A 20,707-nucleotide genomic window follows, 5' to 3' on the forward strand; every position below is an offset into this window, starting at 1 on the left:
AAAGGGCCGGCGTTCGTGTGCAGGGGTGTGTGGTTATATATTATTTGTATATAAAGATAAGGGAAGCTACAGGTTTTTGTATTGGTCAGTTTTGCGTGGGAGATATTTAGGGAAGTGATGCAAGGCTTCCAGCCACTAGAAAAGAAGACACACCTCTGTGAAAAACACATTAAAGGTGAAAGAAACCCGGGAACTTCCTCTTTCCTTCCAGCCTATAACAAGTTTGGGCCGGGCCCCAGCAGCTGCCAGGCAGGGACAAAAACCCTAACCAAAACAAAACCTAACCACACCTATTAATATCCTACCACAAAATCCCCTCCCCCCAGCGCAACTGCCACACAAAATCATACAACTAAAACCAAAAAACAACCCTACCACCCACACAAAATAACCCTACAACTAAAATTAAACACAAAAAACCCCAAAAACCATCCACACAACTAATCCTAACACAACCCCAACCACAATTCACACCACAAACACCAAGTAACCATCTACAAACCCCAAAGTATTACCTCTTTAAAAACTTCAATCCTCCCTCAAATAAAAAAAGAAAATACAAACATATTTTAAAAACCATAAAAACATCTAAGTCAACAAAAACATTAAATCCCAAATAAAAAAAATACCAATCAGGACACTTAAAACTAAAATCCTCTTATAAAACTATTAAAAACCCCTCTATTTCCCTATAACACATGAAACTATAAAAAAATAAAACGTTCAAATTAATGTAAAATAAAAACCTCATAAAAAAGATATCAAAATAACTATAATACTATATAAATTTAAACAACAAAAAATTCTATACCCCCCCAAAAAATCTCTTTCCCAGAAAGAAAAATAATTTTAGAAATAAATAATTAAAACTTTTATCTTTAAACAACTCATCTTTAAAACAATACCCCATAAATTAACATAACCCATAAACACAACTATTAAAAAATCCAAAAATTCACAATTACAAATTTTCCCAAACTACTATTCATAAAAAATATTTAAAACCACAAAAAACCCCATTTTTCCTTATAAAGAAATCTCCATAACATTAACAAAACAAACTTCTCTCCTTAAACTCAAAAAAACTAATTTAAAAGTAATAAATGAACTAGAATTTTAAGTTGTGTTTCTTTATATTATCAGTAAGAAAAAAATTAAAAGAAAAATATTCTAAAAATTTTATTCTAAAAATTCTTATTACTCTTAATTACTATAATTTTTTCTTTATACCCTTTTAAAATTTTAAACCTATTTTACCTTTCTCCTAATCCTATCTCACAACAAAAAATAAATACATTAATAATTAGCCAACACCAAACTCACCACACTCTTTAACCAAAAAAATCTCAAAATTAACAAACTAAAACCACAATATTTTTTGAACAAACACACCCCCTGAACTCCCATGCATTTTTGGGCTCTAACCTCCCTTTTTTGGGAGACCCCCACCCAAACCCTCTCATACCCTACTCACCTTCTCCTCCACTGCAGGTATTTCTCTTATGTGCCAATCCAGAGTAAAGGAAACTCGATTTACCCCTGTTGCGGTGTGATGTCATGATTTACCTCAGTTTCCACTGGTTTCTCCCAGAAATCTCCTTCCCCAGGTGGGTTGTCAATCACCCTTCCTTTCCCCACCCTTGACCCCTGCTGGGCACTGTCTATCAACCCAGAAATTCCAAGGAGAGCATTGAGCAATTGGCAGGTTCAAAGGATGCTCTCCACCCCCTGGGGGGCCACTGGCCCACCCAGGTGTCCCTCTCACCTGAGACCCCCTCCCCCTGTGCCTGGCTGGTGCTCCCTGGGTCCCCTCCCCTGCCCCTCTGCCCAGGTAAAAGGGCAAGCAGACCACAGGGTCGTGGTTCTGGTGGAAGAGTTCTGGTAGAGAGTTCATGGGAGTTATTGCAAGATTCAGAGACCGTGCCATCGAAATAAAACTCTGGATTAAAAACTCTCCATCGGGACCCGCTCCTGTCTTCACCTCGCCGTAAAGGAACCTCCAGCTCAGGAAGGCCAGAGGAGTGACCCCCTCAAAGAAAGCTCCAGCCCGGAAACGCTGGAGCTCGGGGCATGCCTGGACTTGTCTCCACGTGCTCAGCTGCAAGCACAGGCACTGAATAGCGTCCCTGGGGAGAAAACACCACAGGTGCCGCTATTTGGTCAGCAGCCGAGGCCAGACAGACCAAGGCAGTCCCGTCTGTAATACCGGTACACGCCAATATACCCCCACATATGGAAATGTTTTGGGGTGTTACAGACACTTGCATGGGTATACCCAGTTTGCCATCATTTGAGTGGGAGAATTCAGGGCAGACAGGGACAGGTTGGAGGGAAATTCACAGCACTACACCAGGTATGAAATCAGACTCGGGTTTTGATTTTCATGTGGTTTAATAAGTTAACAGACTCAGCCATTACACAGCAATAGAATTCTTCTTCAAGATTTACAAAGGTGCAAGAACTTCATTTAGTCATATGTAGTTTGATTTTCATTATTAGCTACACAGTTCCAATTCTTTCCACCTGAACAATGTGGGGTCAAAATAATCCACCCAGACAGAACGCATCAAAGTACAAAATAGCACACACAAAGAGGGGTGTTAATTCAAATTCCGTGTGGGTATTTGGTCCAGTACCTTACAAAGCAAGGAAACGGGATGTGGAGCAGTCATGCCTGTAGAAGGAGCTGCAATATCACAAGCACACCTTTGCCAGAAATTTGACCAATGCTGGGACTCTACCCTGAGACTCAGCGTGACCTTGCAGTAGGGGAGGTGGGATGGAGAGAACAATGCAAAAAGACCACAAATAACAACCCTCCAAAGCATCTCCACAGCTACTCAGAAATGACTTTTCTGTAGGTTTAGCAAACAATGACCCAAGAGAAGCTATAGCATTGCTTGCTAAAGCCAAAACACGTAACAAAAACATTTGCCATATGCCCAGTTCTAGTCTAAAAATAGCACTTGCCTGTGGTTTGAAGAAGTTTTCATTACATTCCCCTTCACTGAACTTGCTCTCCACCCAAGTAGTCTCCCCTCGCTCTTCCCCATTTCAGTCAAGCTGCCTAAAACCCCACCCTCAACTGCGTAAGCTGCATGAGAGTGCCTGCAGGGACAGGAATTGGACTTGCTTGCTCAGGTCTGCCCCAGCAGAAGTCTGTGCAATAAATGGATATGAATGCCACAGAAGCTGGTACTCTCCTGTCCCATCTATGGGCACTGTCATCCTCAGTCACTTTGCACCATTACTAGTATAGACATTTGCAGAGTATGCTCTAATTGTAAGCACATCCATGCACCCAGTTCCTCTGGCCTAAGACATCCATCATGCTAAATCCTATGGCACCCTCAGAACACTGAGATTTTGAGGTCCCCTTCATTTTTTTCCTGTGTCTGTTTTCCACTGACTCAAGAGGATATCTTTCGTGGGCCAACACACAGAGCTTTGTGGATGACAAGACTCCTAAACAGCCTTGCCTCAGCATAGGGAGATGATTTATCCAGACAGAAATATACTTACAAGCATAGTTACAAGCTTTCAGCTAGCATCAATCTATTTTCTTCAGAGAAGTAAAAATACACAGGTAAATTCTAACAAATCTGTTCAGCCAAAATAGGAAACTAACAAACAAAACCCACAAACAAACAAGAAACCCCCAACAAACAAAAAACCCTCCAAGCAAACCAAAACAAACAAAAACCCAAAATAATATCAATGAAATGCCTACTTTGGCTTCATGTACAAGTCACTGTTGTGCTTGTGCAGCCACTAGCAAAACACAGCATGTGGAAAGCAGGCCCTCATATGCAGGTTGAAGCCTCCATGCATTCAAGCCCACTGCTCTGCTGTTCCTCTTCCACCATATATTTGGTCAAGGACCAATTTCACAAGGTGCAAAAAAGCGAGCCTACCCTGAGACAACAATCTGCCAACTGCAGATCACTCGAGCTTAAAAATTTTGATGGTGGCCTGCGCCACTCATGGGGTTGCTCTGTGGTCCCAAGCATTATGAAATACCACAGAGCCCACAGCAGCACCAAGGCAAGGGCACAGGTATCTGGAAGAAGTTAAACAGGGAAAGTAGATTTAAAATAGCATTTCTTCTGTCCTAAAGCCAGAAACACAAAATATGTTAAATACAAAAGAGGTTTCTTAAAGCAGCCATTCTGTGGGGGGAAATTCCTGGGGACTTCATGCTTGCAGCTTCTGGAGAACAAAACCCTGTGTGACCTTCTCTTTCCATCTGAGAAGATTAGGATAGAAAAATTGTTTCTCACACCAATAAGCACACCTCCACCATGAGGCAAATTCATTACCGTTCATGCCTTTGAGAAACCAGGAAGAGCCACCTGTGCTCTCATAGTCAGGATTAACAAAACCGCCACCTACTGCCTGGGGGATGAAAACATCTTTGTGGGCCAGAAAGAAAGCCTTGTTCAGATAGGAAGAGGAAAGACCAACGTGTTTAATGAGGAGAGCATCAGAACCAAAAAATTTCCAATGCACACAGCAGACCTATCCCTCTGTTCCTCAAACAGCACTTTTGACAAACACCTTGAGAAACAGCCTGCACTTACAGAGAACATACAAAAGATAAAAGGTTACAATATCACTCCTATGCTGTACAATTTTGAGAAGCAACAAAATGTCAGAAAATACATCTCCTCTAGGAAACACAAGCAGATGTAGGACTTAATATATGGCGATGCACTCTGCCAGCACTTGACAACATCCCTTTCCTTTGCAAGCTGTTTAACCAGATACTGATTTGCAGCACAATTTACTGACAGTGCTAAAAAACACTGCTAAAATTTCAAGCGAAGATATGCCCCTACTGGCATGCTTCCCATGTACCATTCACTTTGCCCAACACAGTGCAGATGTCTTCCACCATATCAAGTTCAAAATCAAAAACCATACCTCCACTGCAAGTCACTGGCAGGCATAACCTGGAGCCAACAAACCAGGAACAAAACAGGAAAGCCACAGACATACGACAGGAACGGCTGATTTAACATAGCTAGAAAGGGTCCCCAAGGACAGTGAGTAACTTGAACTTGTTTTACTCCCTTTTCTATCACCTCCTCCTACAAGCCAGACCAAAGTATGTTGGTCAAGAATCTAGGTATGTGTTTGTCAGACAGAAACCTTGCCTTTTCTGCCTCCAGTCTATAATGACAAGTACAACACTGGCTAGCCCTCGCAGTCCTCCTTGTGTATGTGAGCCTCAGATCCCTGATTCCAAAGAACAGTGAACGGTGTTCACCTCCAGCCACTCCACACCAAGACAGCTCAAGCTCTTAAAGTTTAAAGAAAAGAATACAGGACTATCAAATGAGACTCATGGTAGGTCCTTGACTAACCCGCAACTGAAAAGCCAAAGCCATAGGCTCTTCTGCTCAAACCAGCATTTCTAGTGCAAGGCTTCACAGTCTTCTACCAGAGAAGTGGTGCTGTCTGGATTCAAATCTTCAATGTTTAGTACCTTGAGATGGTGTCCAAATCAATAAATATAATCCAAAAATGGAACATAAAGGACTGTCATAGCTATAAGTCAGAGGGGATGGTGCCAGACAGAGTACCAAACTGAAATCAAACTCTGAGATTTAGAGAACAAGGGTGTGTCAGACCACATGTGACAGCACCGTACCACACCAACCCAGCAAAAGGTGATGTGAAACTGGTGGCTGGATTGCTATAGTTCTAGTGGCCAAGTTCTAATGGCACTGTAGTGCAAACCAGTCACTCACATCAAGGAAATTTATTCTCAGCGAGAAACAGTGAGTTCTCTGACACCCATAGTGCACAGAAGTGCAAACAAAGCCACAGCGCCACGTGGACAAGGAACAAAGAAAGGACAAAAGACACGACAGAGCCTGGAGACAACAAAGACTCCCAGACCAAAACAGATGTAGAGGTTCCTGGTCAGCCAGCTGAACCAATATTTTTCAGATTCAGATATGCCCAATCATGTGAGGAATCAGCAGGAAAAACAGTCAAGAGTCCCTCCTGCTAGCACACACAGGCACTTTCAGTTACAACTCTTGGTAACGCCAGCCTTCCCCACCTGTACAAATTCACAAGAAACAACCACCTGTAAATCCTTTTGCTGCAGCACACCAAATACGTTCTGATCCTTGGAAATGGCACACAGCAGCAGTATCAGCAAGTCAGGGTTTGTCCTTCCAAGAAACACATTCTACCTGCGCCATCAAGAGAACTGCTATTTCAGTTGGCAGCATCCTGTACAAGGAAAGACAACACCACAGTAGATACTGTGATGGAAGAGCAGAACTAGAGAATCCAGTCAGGCCTGGGAAATAGGTCTTCCGTGAGGTTTTTCCTCCCCTCTGTCCCACCTTCTTTAACTCAACAACCCACAGGATAGCAGGAGGTTTCTCTCAAATCAGGCACGTTGACCAGGGCATGAGTGTTTCTCCAAAGAGCATTATGTGCTATCTGAAGGGAACTTCTGGGGATATTATAGACAAAATGTGTATGGGCCACGAGACCGGACAAATGGTCCTCTAGAAGGACAGTCTCCTCCTGCACAGGGATTTTATTTTCCCCTGCACACCTCTGCCTCTCTGCAAGTACCTGCTGCAGAAATGTCCTCTGAACGGGGGGCACCGCGTTTGCAAGAAAGGAAATACGAAACACAATCCAGAAAGATTCCCTCTACTAACGGAAACCCATCAGTGACAATATGTAAACTCTTGCCTCTTTCTGCCATGTGCCTTCAGGCTCCCCATTCAGACTTCAGACTGCCCTTCACTACATTCCTTGCCTTATTCCTTGCCATCCATTCCCTGCATGGTGCCAGTCCTTGGCATGAGAACCATGACAGCACGAGACTGGACACTCGGCAGGTCTGGAAGACAGCCTGGCAGTCCTTTGGCAACATCCCCAACCACCCCCAAGAGTAAGGGATCTCCTCATAAAATAGCTGGTGTGTGCATTAAGTACAGGCCCTTCCCTGTTCAAGAACACAGATGTGGAAGGAGCATTGTGTCACGGGGTGGCTGCACAGGGTGGCAGAACCAACACACTGACCAGGCATTCTTGCGAGGGCTCAGGCTTCTACAAAAATTTGTGCAGAGGTTAAAACTTCCTTCTTCTTAGATGTCTTTCTTCACCAACAGAGCACAGAATACAGGGGTTCCTCAGAGCTGTCTGAACCAGACACTGTTCCAATGGCACAGCCAGATGGAGGACCGCAACTCTGACAGCTGACAGCTGTCTTCTGAGAGCTCACAGCCCAGGAACACATCACCCTGCAGCATACCTCAAGTTACAGCCTCTGCACCAAGCACAAGCAATAATAGTATTTAGATCATCAGTGACTGCGTCATTCTCTGTCACTAGAAGACACATTCTCTGTCACCTGAATGAGGCTACATCTCACACTTCTCGGCACTGTAGCTAACCCAGCAGTTTCTTGATTTTAACTCTAAAGGTTGCCACTTGAGAGACCTGCCCCCTGTTTCCATGAGGCACCTGATGACACACACGAGAGTAATTTCTGCAGTTCCTGGAACCCCCAAGGGGATTAGCATGCCACCTGGATTTTCTGGGAGAGCACAGTGGGGTGCAACAAGCAGAGAAGGCTAAGCCAAGGCAGCCAAACAACCTCAGTCTCGGGTTTGCCGCCTCCGCTCCCCAGACGGCATAAAGCACTGGGGTGTCTTCCCTCAGCCAAGGTTGGAAAGAACTGGACTGCAAGTCACAGATACCATGAAGTGGGAAGACAAGAGACTAGAAAACGATCTCTGAGAAATCTTTCCAATGGGCTTCTCCCTCCTTCAGTTTTCAGCAACTGATGTGTTGTCACTACCTTTGGGTTTGGATTTAGACTTGAAGGAGAAGCGTTTGATGAGGCGGTGAGAGAAGCTACCAGTTTTCTTTCTGGTGGTGGAGTTGGCAGTGACATTGGACAAGTCATCATGTGACTGGCTCAGGCCTGCTTCCTTCTGCTTGCTCCTTCTCCGGAAGATGAACTTGGTACCGCTCCGAAGAAAGCTAACTGCAGAGACAGGAAGAAGACAGAAACCATGATAGCGTCCTGCATTGGCAAGTTTCAGAGACAGTAACACACCCGGCCATTCTCGGATATGCAGCACTCCTCTTCCACACTGAGAGGCAGAAGTATGCAGCAGATCAGCTAATCCCAGCTTCCCAAGGCAAAGTCTCAGTTTGTGACAGACTGCAACACCAACAGGCTGCCTCGCTAAACGTTCCGTTCTACCTCCCCTCTGCATAAACTTCCTTTTACGCAAAATCCTCCTCTCAGTGGAAGTGTGCAGCATTTCAAATGACAACCAAGACTCATATGAATGGAAAACAAGTAAGATCACCTGAACCTGAAGACCCTGAGAGGAACATACAAGACAGAAAAGGCCTCTCAGATCAGCCTGTCTCAAGCGCACAGGGATTAACTTTGTCACCTAGCACCTGGAACAACTGCCTGCGTTTTCATAACGTGCCCACTCTGTAGGCAAATAATACCAATGGCTCCTTATGACTCCCACAAACAGGAGAAGGTGGAGATGCCAATTACTTTCAACCTCAAATGGATCAGAAAGACACATCCAAAACCTGCAGGCCATGTAACACTACAGTGGTATTTCCTACAGAGGGGGTTTGCTTTCCATTATCTCTCTGTTCCCCACCCGCCAGCTCTCTTGGGAATCTGGGTCGCACACCCTTCTACCCACTGACATTCAAAAAAGGGGCCTCCGCAACTCAAACCATACCTAGCTGTAACAGGGTACACCTCCCCAGAATTTGTCCCACTCTAATACTCTCAGTAATCAAGATTTTGATTTGCATTTCTTTACATAAATCGGTAGCAGAAAAATCCAAGGTGCACCAGCCACGCGACAAATGTGTGGAAAGGCCAGGACAGCAGCTAGGTTGAGGCAGCCCACTCCATCATTTAAAAGAAGTCAGTTTGTGTGAACATCTTACATTACGACAGGCACTAGCTGCTTCGATACTAATAGAGAAAGAAGAAGGGCAATCAATGCCCATACAATCCACATTGCTGGGTGGCCTCCATGTCCACACCACAGGTGGCCAAATTCAGAATCATTTTTTATGGACATGCACGCGATCTGTGGACCTGGAGACCAGGGAGAGAAAAGGGGTTCTCTATAATACACAGACTGCACAGGGTTCTCATCTAAAAGACCACAGAAACTTGGAAGGGTACAGGAATCAGGCACCTGCAAATGAAGGCCTTTCAAGTCACTCCAGTGGAAAAACCACAAAGACAAAGGCAGGCTCTTCCCGGCTCCATGAGAAGCTGCTCTTTGCTATGCTGAAAGGTGGCTGCAGACCTCATGCTTGGGTGGGGAACCTGGACATCACTTTGTCCTCACATACAGCTAATGTTATGGGCTCATGTTAGCTGCCCTACCTAACAGTTCATCCTTACCTTTGTGATCTTTCAAGCTCCTTGTCTCAAGGGCTCCCATGGAGCCAGTTTCAGACTCAACATCTTCCACAGATGGCCTTTCAGAGACATCTGATCGCGTTGTCTCATCCAGCTCCTGACTGTCCCTTTGACCCAATGGCGACGCTTCCAGTGGTCGCGACAATTCAGTAAAATCATGCATCTGGTCAGCTGTGCTCTCTACCTCAGAGTCCCCATACGCTGCGGCCTCCAGGGATGCAGCATAACCCAGAGAAAGTGCCATTTCGTCTTGAGCAATAGGTACCTGAAGGGGGGTTAGAGGGGCAGACACACATGAAGACAGGATCAAAAGAACTGCATTCATCTGCCTACTTCCATCTACACCTACATATGGGTGGCCCAGTTCAGATCATCAGTGCTAGATGGCACCAATGGACAATTGTCACTCTTTGGCTGAAATATACTGGAATGTGGCTGATTACAAGGCATTCTGCTGCACATCCCTCACTCCCGCAGCAAAGTTCAAGGAGAACTCCTTATATTCTCCACAAGGTTCAAAACCAGTTATGGCAGCCATATCCTTTTCTGCAGCTGCCCATTGTGAACTCCCACTGGCAGCTGCCCTGCAGACTGGCAAGGAATCTTTTAATGTTCACTGGGAAGCAGCTAAAGGTTTCTGATGAGCCAGTCATCCGTGCTGGAACCTTCCCACACTGGTCCCTACAGGACAGGTTAGTTTCACGCATGAATCCCTAGAAACAACCTCCCAGACTGGAAATGCAGCTCCTAACTACCAGAGACCTTTGACACTCCTGAGATGATGAGTGTACTACGTTTCGTTGGTGTCTTCTTGGTGGTCTTGTTATTCGTCTCAGTTAGCTGCCTGATTGCCGTCTCAGCCACCGGATCCAAGCCATTGGGCAAATGACTATCCCCTGAGCACAAGAAAAATACCTTGCTTGGAGAAGCAACCTTCAGCAGAGGCAAAAGGTCGCTTGCTGACCGCAATGCTTGCAATAGGCAACTTACATGCACACAAATGTAGTTTCCCCAGACAAAGTCTATGACAGACTTGTCCAAATAAACAAAATGAAGAAAGCGCTGTATAGGTAGCTCTTGGCTTTTTCAGGTACCTGAAAACTTTCATTTCCCACCAGGCACATCATTAAAATAGACCTCCCCTTCCCCCCACCACGCAACAAAACTTTTCAAAGACTCCCAATAGTTTCCTTTGCCAGCAAAGTGTCAAAATGGCTGCAGTGCTCTGTTCTAGACACAATCAGAGCCCAAGTGCAGGATGACCAAAGTTGTTTGGGTCCAGATAGCCTGGAAAGTTCTGGTCAGGCAAGGAAACGCTCATAGTCACTGACTGGATACTCAAAGGAGAATGTCTTTTACCTGCCCACATACCACCACCACCAGCCTTCTGCCCCCACCTTCACTCAGGCACTTGGACATTCTCTGAAGCAGAAAATGCAAGAACGTTCAGGGAACCGCACTCAGACTGCCACTTTCTAAAACAGGCTAAGGAACACAGTTATTTCAGTAAGAGCCTCAAACTTCCAAGCACTTACGGCTACTGCTGGGCAAGTGAGGACAGCCGGTCTCCAAGAGCACTGTTGTCTTCTTTTCAGTCACTTCCACTTTGGAAGGCGACCTCGATGGTGAATCTTCACAGCAAAAGAGACACCGAGATACCAGTAAATGGAGACGAAGCTTACGCTACTATGCTATCATATTGTGCCCCCTACACAACCCTAAAACTCCTCAAGCGAGGATTCGGAGAGCCTGCGAGACAGCTCTGTAAGGCTTTGTGGCAACAAAGCAGTAAGAAGCCTACTAGGAAAAAATGAGAATCACTGAATGGTTTGCATTGGAAGTGACCTTAAAGACCACTTAGTTCCAACCAGACTGCCATTAGACCAGGTTGCTCGAAGCCCCATTCAGCCTGCTCTTGAACATGTCCAGAGACAGAGCAGCTACAGCTTCCCTGGGCAACCCGGGCCAGTAACTCCGCACTCTCAGAGGGAAAAAATTCTTCCTAAAGGCCAATATAAATCTACCCTCCTTCAGCTTAAAGCCATTCCCCTTGCCTTATCACTGCATGCCCTTGTAAAAAAATCACTCTTCAGCCTTCCTGCAAGCCCCCTTTTAGGTACTGTAAGGCTGCTTGCTGTAATGTCTCCCCAGAGCCTTCTCCTCTCCGGCCTTAACAGCTCCAAACTCTCTCAGCCTTTCTTCAGGTGTTCCAGGTATGTGACCAATTTAGTGGTCCTCTGGACTCACTGCAACAGATCCATGTCTTTCATGTGTTGGGGGGTCGCAAGGCTGGACACAGTACTCAAGGTGGACTCTCACAAGACCAGAGCAGAGGGGAAGAATCACCTCTCTCGGCCTGCTGGCCACGCTTCCTTTGATGCAGCCCAGGATATGGTTGCCTTTCTGGGATGCAGTCCTGTGAAGCTGATGCACAGCAATACCTCATTCACATCATTTCCCAGCCCCACCTCTTCGAATATCCAGCACCACACTCACCAGGATGCCACACCACAAGCAGCAATAACCCCTAGTAAGCCAGGTCAACATGCTTTTGGCTCCACTATCAGTATTTTCAACATAACTTCTTTAGCAGTGAAGAAACTAGAGAAAGCATGGCCAAACACTTAGCCTGACATCATGCAGAGGTTATGTGGCAGCATATGCATTAGACCTTCCACCCTCCCTCACCTCCCCCAGACACAGAACTGTAATTCCCTACCCTAGGGCTACACAAGAGTTTCCAGCCAGCCACGAAGATGCTAGGGGAACAGCATGGATGCCCATGTTCTGACCCACACCCCAGAAACAATACATAAAGCGTGAGCCTGCAATAACCAGGTGTGATGGCTAAACAGTTTTGCTACTGCCTTCATGAGCAGCCATGGGAATATTGCAGCTAAGTCTGTGCTGCCATAGGAGCCACCTGTACAATACACTTGCTGCTGTGCAGCCTCACCCAGTTTGCAATCTGCCTTGGGCCGGGACTGAATTGTGGTGACAGTAGTCACGATGGTGCCATCGGGCATGATGGTCCGGTCCATCTCCACCTTCTTAGTGGGGGTGATGCTGGTTCGCAGAGACGTGGCATGCGGAGCATTCAGAGATGCAGGAGACTCCTGGAACAGCAGCTATAAACAGTAAAGCACTGATCAGAGAGGCACTCTTCTTCCCAGATGGAAAGGCAGGCACGTTTGGGCAACAAAAGCTATGGCTCTGGGCACCAAGGAGCCATCCCCAGTACAGTGTTAGTTCAACAACAGGAGGCTCAGGGACCAAGGGTCAGGTGACATCCACCCCTCCATGGCACAAGGGTCTGCTAGCCCTCTGTGCCAAGCTCAGGCCCAAACACGTGTGTCTCCAGCTAGAGGCTCACATTATGAACTCTTCCAGAGTATGCATGTGTGCAGAGCTTGTGGGGTCATGAGCTCACCTCCAATGTAATGGCAGCTTCAGCTGTCAGTGACTGTCCAGCTCCCGGCACCAGTGAGCAGACCTGTCTCCCAGATGGCTGCTTGTCCAAAGAATTTATCAAAAGTGTGGCATATGCCAGCAGCACATCTGCAAGAAGGAAGAGCAAAAATGAAACACTTCACAGGACCTCAGCACCTCAGACATCTCCAAGGTAATCCCTGCTTTTGGGAAGCAGCACAATAGCCAACACAGCAGATGGCCACAACTCCACTAACTCCCAGGTTCAAGAGGGAGAAGGAGCAATCAATGCTCCTCCACTCCTCTTTAATAATTCAGGAATCAACTCCCTTAAAAAGGTGACCACTGTGTGGCCTCCATCAAAAATAGATGCTGCAGTTAGTCCCCAGCTGAGTACAAAAGAACAGTTAAGAGCCTTATGCAAAGTTCTCCTAATACAGGAGGCAAAATCCTGCACGCTTCTCCCTGCTTCAGAATGCAGACAGGCAGGCCACAGGAACCTCCTGATTCAAGGTCAGACCCAGACCATTTTGGCAAGAACAGAACGAGTTACTTCACAGAGTCACAGAAGCTCACATAAAGCTAAATATGAAAAATCCTTTGCAGAACTCATCACACATTGTACCAACAGAGAACTACCATGAGCTTAAAGCACAGTGAGTCCCTTAGGCATTTTTGCCTCCCCGTCTTAAAACCCATCTTATGGCTGTTCATACTCACTTCCCCCTCCATCGCTGCTCCCCAGCACCTGTAGTTTCAGTTCTTTGCTTCTAGGTCCCAACTCCCTGTTGAAACCAAAGACAGGCTGGTGTTAGGCAATCTTAATTTTTAAGTAGCCAAAGAGCAAACAACCTCATTCTGTATCTTCCCTCCCTCAAATCTCACACGCCTCATCACCATCTCCAAAGTTTCAGTAGCATGCACTACCATGGAGGACATGACTAGAGCACCAAATTACACAAATGAGAACTCTGTGTAGGCTGACAGTGGAAGCTGAGAGGGCAATCCCTCTGGAATGCTGTTTATGCTACAGCCCTATTGCACCTGCTGCACCTAGAATCAGCATTTCTGCCCACCCAGTTAGAACACAGAGTGTCCAGAGAAGCGAGAAATATGTATGCAAGCTCGGGCCAAATGCCCGAATCAGCAGTCGAGTACAGGGGCAGCACAAACAGACACTGCCCGGTGGCACAGACTTCACCTCTGCAACAGTGCACATCACTTACTGCAGCATGGTAATGAAACCCAGAGACCGAGCCGGTCCACCTACACTGCGCCAGCCAGAAGGAGAGCACTTACAGAAAGAATTCGTCATTCCACTCCATCTCTCCTGCAGCGCTGACACTGCCACCTATCAGTGGCCTTGTCCACTTCTGCTGTGGGGGACTGTCTAGCTCTGCCATGCAACGTATCTCCCCAACTCCTGCAAGAGAGACAGAGGGCACATGTGCACTCGTCAACAAGAGGCAGTGGTTCATCACGCACACACCCTTCTTTTCCATTCAAACCCACCCAAAACATCCACTCGCTCCGATCTCGCCACCTGCACACTTGCCCCTGTGGATCAGCAGTGTTTTCACGCTTACCTCCCTTCCCCTGGCAGCCCAAGTTCAGCACTCGAAGATTCCGGAGCAACAGCTTAGAACCCAGAGGGGCTACTGCTACTCCAGCGGGGGACTCTCGAGTCAACTTATTGCTGGATACCTGAGGAATGACGAGAGCGAGACCGATACCTTCATCATTCGCTCGCCAGCAGACAGCAGCAAGATGCGTCATTCTTGTATCTATTAAGTAGGTCCTCACACCAACACAGGGGAATACCCGCAAAGCCATAAAGAGATGCTGCAGGTTTCCAAGGCTACTGACCTCCTGTGGGCCGGCCCTCGTGTTATTTCAGATGGGCAGACAGAGAAGGAGACAGGCAAGAACAACCTTGCTGGCTACCAGTCAACTGATAATGAAAAACCATGGGCCATTCCATGTCTGCAAAGGCTGCCTTGGAGAGAGTCTTGGTATTCAGAGCAAGGGCGACCACCAAAAGAGAGATGTACCTCAGGCACCAGCTCCACAAGGACATGACTGACAATCAGCATTCAAGAAAAAAGGTGGAAGGAGTTGCCCTTGGGAGCAATTTCTAATTATCCCTACGCACTGCATCGCAGTATCCAAATTCCAATGACCGTGCAGGCCAGGATTCAGCTTTTGTCGCCCAAAAGTGAAACTCAAGCCTTGGATTCCTGCCTGAGCCTCAGCCTCAAAAGTCTCTTGGGGCCTGTGTTTGGGGCACAAGAATGACACAAGAAGAGTGACTTACCTCACTGGCTCCAGCGGTACAGGCCATCAAATTCACCATCATGGCTGGCTTTGTGCTGACAATGGTATCCTCAATCAGATCCTTTATAGTGGACAGATCTGCTCTCCCTTCATCCTTCTCTCCATAAATCAAGGGGAAATGCAGGAACATCATAAAAAAATGGACACAGTTATAGCTCCACCTGTCTCTCAAGACTCTAATGTGCTACACAGTCATTCTCCCAGTAATAACCTCCCAAATACTCTTCCCATATTCCATTCTCACCCTCCTCAGAGGTTAAAGCTTTTATGTAGCAGCTGCAGGCAAATGCAAGCTTTCTAAATGTGACAAACTAAACCTCTACTTCTGTAGTTTATCTGGTGTAAATTTTTACAATAGAGATTTTATAGTTTGTCACATGCTCACCACCTCAGGAGATGGTGCCACCACACTTTTGGGAAAACAGCCGAATTCCTATAACTACTCAGGATAAAATAACAAAGGTGTCAATAAAACAACAAATCAACCTACCTATTTGGATCAGGGAAGTGCAAGCACACCCACATGCTCTTCATTAAAACCTCTAACCCAGGGATTCTCCACATTAATCTCTTAAAGGTTAATTAATCCCTTCAAAAAAACCCAATCAAACTTAACCAACACAACAACAAACACCACCTCACACAAAGAAAGAGCAGCAACCCAGCTCGTTTTGCAGCTCTACATCTGACAAGAGCAGGAGGAACCAACATAGACAGAAAGCCTTCAACAGATACTGGTGCCACTTCAGCCCTCTCGAGGATGCTGCTTTGACACAGTTGAGCTAGTACCAATTCCAGGATGAAAGAATCCTCTCCACTGCCCTAAAGGGCCATGGCAGTGAGCTGCCAACCCTTCTACTCCACAGCAGCCCGCCTTCTAGCTGTTTCTGCTCCTTCCCCCCTTCCTCCACTCACAGTCAGCCTCCCATTGTTAGCCACTCACCTCAGGAAGCCCAAGTCGTGGAAGAACAGAAAGGTCCAAGTCTGGTCTGTCTTTGAATGTCCATGACACCAGGAGACCCTCATTCTGTATCTCCTCCAAGTGGATCTCCACCTGGCCCAGAACAAATATCCATAGTCGGAAACAGTTTCTGCTTACATTAGGTGATTTTTGCCCCATTCCAAATTCAGCAATTGAAAGGTTCTCACACCAGCGTAACAGTAAAAAACAGAACATAAGAAGAGAAGTGCTCCCAGGCCTAGAGGATGAAGCAGCTGCAGAAGCTCCATAGCGAGATTTGGCTTCCTCACTGCAGTTGGAAGCCCGGGCACCACCAGAGGGAAAAATGATCCATTTTTTCTTTTACTGAAGAAAAAGCCTGCAGAGTACAATCCAAAAGTGCCCAACTGGGCACCAACACATAGGATATTTACTGAGTTACATCACTTAGGCATTGCCAAATGTAAGCACAACCAAATGTTAGTGACAGCTTCTTCCAGCCCACTGAAGCCTTTATTTGCATTTTGAATCAGGTCCTCCTTCCTCGATCAGTGTGGGACTAGATGGAGGAGTAAGGTCAATGTTTAACTTCTTGTAATCCTTACCTGAGCCTGCAGCACAGCCAAAGTGACATGATACGTGTCCACAGAAACAGCAACAGGGGACTGCTGAGTAACAGAGACAGGGAATTTCACAGCTTCAGCTGACAGATGGCAGCACAGCACCTAAAAAGAGAAGGAAAAGATGAGTTTATAACCCAGCAAGAGGCAGCTGTGTTATTCTCACCAAGTTCCAAGCTGCAAACCTGCCACTTCAGACCCTGTGCTATGACAAGAGCTCTCCTGTGCTCTCCATAGTAGAACCCTGATGTCTGGGTTCAGCCTTCACACACCCCAGCGTCACCAACGTATCTTCCCTCACAGAGCTCACCAATGCACAGCTCCAGAGCCTCCAAACAGGAGGCAAGCCTCCGAACTCCTCCAAACAGATCTCACTCAGAACCTCCCTGGCTCCACCATCTCCATCAGAAAGGCCTCAGCAGTCTCTGTAGAACACACCATCACACCAGACTGTACAGTTCAGAACAGCAAAGCCTTACCATGCTGTGGTCTGACTGTCCCTTGCATGTCACACAACTTATATTGGCAGCTTGTGGTAACTGAGGACCCTCTTCAAATGTGATCTGCACTGAACTCTGCAAAGAGAAAACTCTGTTAGTTCCCAGTACTCAGAGCCACCCTGATAGTTCCAAAGAGGATGAATGATGCAGGGTCCCAGAGACACCTTTTCACAAATCCAGTCAGCACCCGGAACTATGGCACACTGTAATTCTACTCACCTGGACTTGTCTATACACAGAAAGGAAACAAGGTGCCCAGTTAAATCTTGAATTCACAGATACAAGCACCTCCAGGAAAGTGCAAATCTCATCCAGAATCTCACGAGACAAAGTCCTCCAGGACAACTCCCAGACCCCGCTTCAGGAAACAGTTTTTAGACCCAGCAACTCACTGAGGCAACGCTGCTTTCTGAGCAGACATGCTCCAGACAAGGAGCAGCTGCAGCAGAAACTGAAGTGTGGCCATCCAGGGGCCTCCATGCCAATTCAGCCACCGGCTATCTTCCCTTTACAGAAGTCCTTAATTCTGGAACTTATACATTCAGGTCATTTTGTGATACTCTCGAGTAATTCAACACACATGACAGAAAAGCACAGCATATCAGATATGGAAAACTGCCGACACTTTGACTATTGCATTGTGATAAGAGGGGCACGGAAGCAGAGGGTGAGTTTCTACAGGGGAAGCGGGGGAGCACTAAGCCCAGTGGGGGAAGGCACTTCACACTGAATCCAGCCTAGAATTTGTCACTCTGTCGAAAAAGGAGATACTTTTCCTATCTTGCTGGAAAACCCAAACAGAAGTTTGCATCATGTTCTTCAGGACTTTAACTGTTTTTTATTCAAATATGTCAGCTTCCTGCTAATCTTTTTAGCACCTTATTTTCCTACACAACTTAACAAAGGGCAACCATTTCCCACTCACACGACAGAAAAATAAAAGGATATTGCAACAGACTTTGGACTGCTTTGGACTGTGAAATACAAAGCTGTGTTTCGTGTCAGGTACATACAAGCAACGTGTGTATCTGTGATTGTGATATGTGTGGAAACAGACCACAGGACAATTCTAAAGACAATTCTAATAAATAACTGAGGAAGTAAAGCATGGAAGAAGGCCTTTGAACCTATCCTTTGTTTGCAATTAACCTTTATAAATCTTAAGTTGATTTAGCAGCATTTGAATTAAAGCTTTAAAGATGTTGCTGTTTGACAGGAACTTTCTGCTTGTAGCGAAAAAGAGGTTTGCAATAATAACCTTTTGAAGTATAATTTTAGAATTTTGCTTGTAGTAAAGATCTTTGAAGCTACAGCTTTAGAATATACAAAAAAGAAACATGCTTATCTCGACGCCTTAACAAAACAGCGAAAAGCAGCTTGAGAAAGGAAGATGAACATCAACTCAAGGATTGATAGTTTCGACCAAGGGAAGCTGGACATCACTGCTATGAGATTTATAGTCCTTGCAATTAAAAGGTGAACCCGCAGCTGGAATCTGGACCTCACCAGCTGGGAGACTTCTTTCTTCTTTCGGCCCGGCGGCCCCGCGGCGCAGCCCCGCCCGCCGCTCCGCCCGGGCCCGCGGGCCGGCCGTGGCACCCGGTCTGAGCGGCCAGCAAGGCTGCCGCGAGCCTTCTCTTCTGCGCGACTGAAACGGGAGCACAGCCGCGATCTGAAAGCCCAAATCCCCAGCGGCTTTCCGAGCTTCGATTAGCGACGCTTTTCTCCTTCACGTCATGCTCTTTTCTGCTGGGTGTCACTACCCCATTCCCACCAGGCACGCAGGACACAGCAGCAACGCAGAACCTTTCCGTTCATCTGCTCGCGATCGTGCCACTCTCGCCGTGGAGGGCAAGGAACAGGAGTTTTGATCACCTCCCGACAGTCACAACCCAAAGCAGCAGCGGCCTCTGGGCAGACGTGCTCCCCTGCACCTCTGTGCTGTGCTTTCCTCCCCGGCATCACCATATGCCCACCTCAAAGTTGATTTGAAGTTTACAAAATCACTCTTGCATGTGTGCAACAGACAGCAGAGCAGTATTGCCGGCCAGGGGCTATGTACAAATCACAAACGGCACGGGACTGCTAGGAACGTGTCTTGAGCAGTTTTATTTCCCAGCATCAGTCTCATTACATGGTTATGACAATGGGAGGATGCCAGCAGCTCACATCCCAGGCAACAGACCAAGAACTTAATGTTACAATTTACTTTGTAAGTTTTTTGACCAATCACACAAAGCAAAAGCACATTGACAGTAGTTTTATCCAATTGCTATAAGCACACGTACCTTTGGTTAAAACAATGCTTGCTTATTTTGAATACGATACTTGTTTGTAAGCCTTAAAACACAATGCACAGAGCTCCATTATTAAGCTTAGAACTTCCTAATATCTTGCTAGATATACTTTTCTGCAGATTAGGGAGTTATTCTAGACAAGTGTTAATACACAGACCATTGTTCCATTTGTCCTTACTTTTCTACTTTTTACATAATTTTTCTGCTAACTTATTTTATGGCTACTGCTTAGCTGTAATCACAGTTCTGCTGTCTCTGAGGCCTGCCTTTCACAACTTTCCCAAAACGCCCTGATTTTATCGATTCCCACAATCCCACACAACAGCAGCTCCTTAGGTGGCCATAAAGCCACCAGAAACCATTTCAGGCTGCCATACAGGTGCAGGGCACGTAAAAGTTCTTACTGCTGCCGGACTTTCTGCTGCTGTGCCTCCCCCTCTGCTCATCGACTCACACCTGAATGAACAGAACAGTGAATGGACACTGAGCCTCCCCTACCTTCCCCTCCCACCCCGCAAAAATGCCCCGAGGGCCCAACAGCAGTTACAGATTCCCTGACAATCAAAAATCTCCAGTAAGGTATTTTACTGAATTTTCCCAACATCTGAGGAAACACGTGGGGAAACGAACCCAACGGCCGCTCACTTTTCCGATCTCGCGCATTCTGCACCCTGGTAACACGGCTCGCTGCCCCGCCGGCGGGCGGTGACTGCGCTGGCCGGGGCTCGCCCGCAGCCGCTCGCAAGCGCGGCTCCCCAGGCCCGGGCAAAAGGCGGTGCCGGCGGGGAGGCGGACGGAGCCGGCGCTCGTTCAGCGCGGCCGCCCTCCTGGCCGCGCACCCTCCACCGGAGCTCACCGGCTCCCCGCACGGGAGGAAGTGACGTACCTGCGAAACGGGGCGGCAAGGTGGCCATGGCGGTTGTGGGCATTGCGGGGCGGAGTCCGTGGCTGGGCCGTCCCCGGGCGAGTGCTACTCCCGGCGCAGTTTCGGAGGAACCCCGCGGAGGAAGAAAAGCACCGCGAACCTTAGCACCGGGGACAGGCCCCTCCATACGCCCTCAGCGCGGCCGAAACCGCTACCGATCCCGGTCGTGGCGCGAGCAGAGCTCCGTGCCAGCAGGAAGCTCATG

The 20,707-nt window shown here is 47.0% G+C and overlaps 1 protein-coding gene across 3 annotated transcripts; it reads right to left on the bottom strand.

The window, feature by feature from the left end:
• Positions 1–2,372: 2,372 nt before the first annotated feature.
• C2CD2L (C2CD2 like) lies at positions 2,373–20,602 on the bottom strand. Of its 3 annotated transcripts, none has more exons than XM_041458076.1 (14): positions 20,464–20,602; positions 17,260–17,355; positions 16,766–16,885; positions 16,164–16,274; positions 15,201–15,317; positions 14,473–14,590; positions 14,186–14,309; positions 13,607–13,671; positions 12,888–13,015; positions 12,414–12,585; positions 10,993–11,088; positions 10,220–10,353; positions 9,440–9,722; positions 2,373–8,026 (listed from the first exon to the last, which is right to left on the bottom strand). In XM_041458076.1, exons 2-14 carry the CDS (start codon positions 17,260–17,262, stop codon positions 7,806–7,808), a joined length of 1,692 nt encoding a protein of 563 aa, XP_041314010.1. In that variant the 5' UTR covers positions 17,263–17,355; positions 20,464–20,602; the 3' UTR covers positions 2,373–7,805. The 3 variants fall into 3 exon arrangements, with proteins under 3 accessions (XP_041314010.1, XP_041314009.1, XP_041314008.1); XM_041458075.1 differs by lacking the exon at positions 20,464–20,602 and adding an exon at positions 20,223–20,354 and having other exon boundaries at positions 15,201–15,314; XM_041458074.1 differs by lacking the exon at positions 20,464–20,602 and adding an exon at positions 20,223–20,354.
• Positions 20,603–20,707: the final 105 nt, after the last annotated feature.

The sequence above is a fragment of the Pyrgilauda ruficollis genome, unplaced genomic scaffold (assembly GCF_017590135.1).
Source record: "Pyrgilauda ruficollis isolate IOZ18807 unplaced genomic scaffold, ASM1759013v1 scaffold126, whole genome shotgun sequence".
Lineage (NCBI taxonomy): Eukaryota > Metazoa > Chordata > Aves > Passeriformes > Passeridae > Pyrgilauda > Pyrgilauda ruficollis.